This window comes from Echinops telfairi, unplaced genomic scaffold (genome assembly GCF_000313985.2).
Source record: "Echinops telfairi isolate 266 unplaced genomic scaffold, ASM31398v2 ScPeMD7_7473;HRSCAF=8511, whole genome shotgun sequence".
NCBI lineage: Eukaryota > Metazoa > Chordata > Mammalia > Afrosoricida > Tenrecidae > Echinops > Echinops telfairi.
Window position 1 is genome coordinate 6,765,729 of NW_022111377.1, and position 5,293 is coordinate 6,771,021.

Here is a 5,293-nt window from a genome sequence, read left to right on the forward strand (position 1 = left end):
CCTACCTTTTTACCCTCTAAAACTCCTAAGTTGAATCTAATGTGCTTCTTGGCCAGAGGCTACCGACAACTCTCCTCATCTGCTGGCAAAAGTCCCTGCGCTGTTTGGAATTGCAAGCCAACCTAGGGCCTGGTCTCATGGACTGCCATGGGTACAAGGATAGACCTGAAAGCATCATTATTAGCTGGTCTTCCCCACACCCACCTCCCTACAGTTTAGGCCAGGATCATTTGCACTTTAATAATAGTATAGTTGATGCTTCAGCCCCTCTGGCTTTTCTTCTGTTCTTTAAAACCATCTGAATCAAAAAGCTGGTGGTAAGCGTTGTCTATGTGTAACGTGTACATTTTACCTCTTACAAAACCCTTTTAAAATATGCTAATAGACACATTTGTACATTTGCTCAAGAATTCTGTTGTTTAACCCAAACTAAACTTGTTCTGAATTCCAGATTTAATACTTGAGACCCATTGGAAGGATCTTTCTATTTGGTAATCTTCCTAGTACAGAGAGACATTTGTGAGTTGACTTACTGATACTTAGCAAAGAAGTAGAATTTTTCCCCCCTCAAAGGTCTAGTCAGGGTAATCCCACTTAAAAAAAAAGTCCCTGCAAAAATGCAACCGTGGCTTGATGTTTTACCTGTAGAATAGAGTTCAAAACTTCAAGATCGTTTTAAAGGGTCTGTAGTTAAGGAACTTATTGATAAATATTAAATACTATAGACTTCAGAATGGCTTACACTTCAACATAAAGAAAAAAAAATCCTTAAAACTAGACCAATTAACCACATCATGATTAATGAAGAAAATCTTGAAGTTGTCAAGGATTTCGTTTTACTTATATTCACCATTAACAACCATGGGAGCAGCAAAGAATCAAAAGACATATTACATTGGGCAAAACTTCTGCCAAAGCTCTTTAAAACATTAAAAAGCCCAAGGTGTCACTGAGGGTCCCTGTGGGACTAAGGTGTCCCTGACCCAAGCCAAAACCAAACCATACTAAATGTACTGCCATTGAGTAGGTTCTCAAAGAGAACTCTGTATAGCTCTATGTAAATCTTTATGGGAGCAGACAGCCGTATCTATCTTCCATGAAGCAATTGGTGGGCTTGAACCACTAACTTTGTGGTTAGGAGTCCCAATGCCTAGCCACCAAGGCTTCCGAACTCAATAGTATTAAGTCAGTTCTGACTCAGAACAACCCTATGTAAGACAAAGTAGAACTGCCCCTGTGAATTTGCGAGGCTGTACATCTTTATGAGAGGAGAAAGCCCCCTCTTTCTCCCATGGAGAAGCTGGTGGAATCAAACCACCGACTTTGTGGTTAGTAGCCCAATTCAAAGCACATTGCACTATCAGGGCACCTTCACCAGGGCTCAGCTACTGTATTTTAAGTCATCGTATATCCATGCAAAAGCTGGCCAATGAATAAGAAAGACTGCAGAAGCACTGATGCCCTTGAATTAGGATGTTGTTGAACCTTGACTGTGCACGCCATGGCCTGCCAGAAAAGCAAACAGAAAGCAGGCAAAAGGGTAGCCAGAATGCTCCTTAGAAGCAAGGAGGCAGGACTTAATCTCATGCACGTTGGCCCTGTTATCAAAAGGGTCTTGACTCTGGAGAAAGGACGTTACGTGTGACAAAGTAGAGGGTCAGCGTAAGGGAGGAGGACCCTCACAAGATGAAATGACGACGGCGCAGTGGCTGCAGCAGTGGGTGAAGCACAGCAGTGATCATGACGAGGAGGCAGGACACTGGGCGGCATTTCCTTCTAGTCTACAGAAGGTCGCTTGGGGGTCGGAGCCCACTTGACAGCACCCAGCAGCAGGAGCAGTGTCCTTCTCCTTTTCTCCGACACCCAGGGGGATTGCGTGTCTGCCTCTGAGTTGAAATCCATAGCAGAACAGGCCTCCTTAGACTGTCAAATTGCCATTCCAAACGAACAGTGCCCAGTACAGGGAAAGACCGCTCTCCGTATAGCTTAGCCTGGGGCAAGGGGAGAAAGTGAGTCCTTCAGGCAAATAGGAAACTTCATGTGTTGCTTTTAGACATTAAGAAGCCCCATAGTGAGATCTCACCATTCAATTATTCCACGTTTTCCTCATGGATTCTTGAGGCACAGCATGACCAATCACATGGCCTGTTCACTTTCTACATCAAAAGAATAATTAGGAAGTTGCCCATCCAAGCTGCAATGAGGTCCGTTTCACACCTACCAGGTTGGCATAGGAAAGAAGTCTGACTGTGTCTAGCATTGGCCGCGTTTGGGGCACAAGGACTTGCACTCAATGTTGATTGAATGCAAATTGGCACCATCACTGTGGAGAACAGTGTGGCTAGCCTAGTGCACCCGAGCATGTACACTATGGCCGAGAAATTCCACACCAGGCTACATACCTACAGCCGTCTCTTGTCCATCTACAGGAGGGTACAATGACATCCAGCAAAAATTTGCAGCAGAACCACTTAGAAAACATTAATCAATATTCAGAATGATATTGTCTATGGACACACCAATATATGTTTGTGGCAAGTGTTTATAGACCTGCATGGAATGCTGAACACTAAGCCCAGGGTAGCGGTTCCCTTTGGGAAGGCAGATGTGGGCCAGGCAGAATTAGCTGTGTAGCCCGTGTGTACTTTCTTGGGCTGCATCGTCTAAGTCTTTGTATTTGTGTGTGCGTCCTGAGTGTGGCACCATGGACGAAATACAGCAGGGAAACTGCTCAGAATATCTGAAGTATGATGATGGCTGTAAAAACACCCTCATGGTAGAAAAAAAACACACTGCACGTTGTCTCAGAAGCACCAACTCGCCTGCTTTTGCTCCAGTCCTCTGCCTCCTTTTGAAACCAGCCTGAGGCGTCCTGTGTAGATCTGTACGTGCCCGGGACCTCCCGGGTCTCACCATCATTTGGAGCTCAATTCTGCTTTATCTTCAAATTTCCTATTAGCCACGATGTCTTTCAGTCGTTTTGCCAACCAAGCGAATCCGCCAGGTTGGAGGTTGGCTCCCGCGGGCCTGGGAGTTCTGGTCCTGAGGCATCAGCTGCGTTGGTCTTCCCCTGCAGGTACTGTCAACGGGAAGTACTGCTGCCCTCAGCTTTTCATCAACCACAGGTGTTTCTCAGGCCCTTATCTCAACAAAGGAAGAATCGCCGAGCTGCCTCAGTCGGTGGGACCAGGCAAATGTGTGCTGGTTCTGAAAGAGGTAAAGTAAAGCACTTTCATCATCACAATTTGCGTAATAGTACAGTCTTTATATGACCTTTACGGTGTGCATCTATGTAAGAAGTTCTATTAATGCTCGTTTCTCTCAGCCTTGTGGACTAGATGCTGGTATGTGGAGTTGAAGTCTTGGTGTTCCTTTCTTTGAAAGGCTCACAGTCTAGTGGGGACCGGGGGTGGGGGTGGGGGTGCACAGGACACCTCCATCCCTCTCCATGAGCTGTGGGAAACTGCACTAGGTTTGGGAAGATAGATGAATGATTGTGGAATGAAGGTTTGGACTGAAGAGTTAAACACGGTTTTTCAGAAGGAGTGACATTTAAAATAAGCCCTTCAAGAAAACAAAAAACCTCACTGCTGTAGAGTAGATGCTGACTCATGGCTTCCCCATTCGGATTGGATAGAACTGGCCCTGTGGGTTTCCACGAGCGTCACTCCTCTCTCAGAGGGGCTGGGGATTTGGACCTGCTGACCTTGTGGATCGCAGCCCAGCGTGAACTCACTGTGCCACCAGGCCTCCGGAGCAAGCCCAGGCAGGCAAAAGGAAAGTCATGAGGCAGTATATAGAGTATTGTTAGAAACTGGTGCTCTTCAGTCTCACGCCCTTCGGACTTGTGATCAGGAGAGACTAGTCCCTGGGACAGGACATAGTGCTTGGCACTGTAGACAAAGGTCATCCCCAAAGAAGGAAGGTCCTCAATGAGGTGGATTGGCATGGTGGCTGCAGCAATGGTGTGGAACCTAGTGACGATGGTGAGAATGGCGCAGGATAGGGCGGTGATTTGCTTTGATGTATAGGGGTCCTTTTGAGTCTGTGCAGACCCGCTGGGGCCCAACAACAGTAGCCATGGCCATGCGCTCTTTCAGTCCTTGGGAGTGGTGATTCATATGATCTTACATTGTTTCTTATCCCGGCCAGTACTCGGTACAATGACCTATGGGTTGGAGGTACATGATAAACGTACAGGTGGCTTTCAGGTATACCCATAGAGTTTGTGTCATAGTCCTTGTGGTGGTATGATTTTCCACTCTCCTTCCTGCTGTTAGGAGGCAACCTGAAGATAGAGGTGAATCCTAATTGTGTGGGTAGAGCTTCTTTCCTGGCTTACATTTAATAGCTTTGTCTCAGACAGGGCTTGGAGACGGACTGGAATTTTGCAACAATTTCTGAACTCTTCTGGAGCCCCTCTCTTCTTTTCCACCTGCTGTAGTGAGTGCTCTCTCTTAAGAGGACACCAGATGCGTCTTCTCTGTCATGACTGCACTGGGATGAATGAAGTCTTTTTCATTTCTTGCGCACACAGCCTGTTTGTCCAGTAGACAAGTATTTGTCAGGCCCTGTCAAGGACCAGGCCCTGTGTGGAGCACTGGGTCAAGACGTCCAGGAGATGTATCCTCCACCCATTTGGGTTTTCGGTGCTTTCTGGGAAGACAACAAAATCCAAGCGAGCTCTGGGGAACGGTACCTGCCATCACCAGAGATAGGTTCAAAGTGTTCTCAGATCCAAGGTCCCCAAATGAAAGCAAGGAAAATAGAACCCTGCTGCCAGGAGGGGGATTCCCATTCCTGAGGACTCTGTCCCTAAGGCTTCCAGGGCAGTAATCTTAGCAGAGGCAGACTGTGAGTCAGAGAGGAGGGTGCGGCAAATAGATGGGAGGTAACATGTGATCTGAGTTACACAGCGCAAGTAGAATTTGAACTGCACAGCATGTGGAAGGCTGTGTGGGTAGAAGTCAAGGGTGTAGAGGAAAAACAAACTCACTGCCATAGATTCAATTCTGACCCATAGGGATCCTATAGGACCGAGTAGAATGGTTCCATCGAGTTTCTGAGGCTGCCAAGCTTTACCGGAGTGCAGTCAGTCTCGTCTTTCTTCATTGGAGCTGCTGGTACCTTTGAACCTAGACCTTGCACTTGGCAGTCCAGTACTTTACCCGCAAGGCCACCAGGACTCCTGCCTTTGGGAAACGAAGGTGGTTATGAATGACTGATGCATACATACTTAGACTGGGGATACACATCGAATTAAGGTGTTTTAATTTTTTAAAACTAGTTTTTT

General features: G+C 46.7%; 1 protein-coding gene across 1 annotated transcript in view; it reads left to right on the top strand.

The window, feature by feature from the left end:
• SFMBT2 (Scm like with four mbt domains 2) overlaps positions 1–5,293 on the top strand; it is a 277,081-nt gene that overhangs the window by 225,998 nt on the left and 45,790 nt on the right. Inside the window, exons 14-16 of the mRNA XM_004712625.2 lie at positions 1,273–1,303; positions 2,065–2,071; positions 3,035–3,216. Of these exons, the coding sequence (XP_004712682.1) occupies positions 1,273–1,303; positions 2,065–2,071; positions 3,035–3,216 (220 nt within the window). The remainder of the gene's footprint in view (positions 1–1,272; positions 1,304–2,064; positions 2,072–3,034; positions 3,217–5,293) is intronic.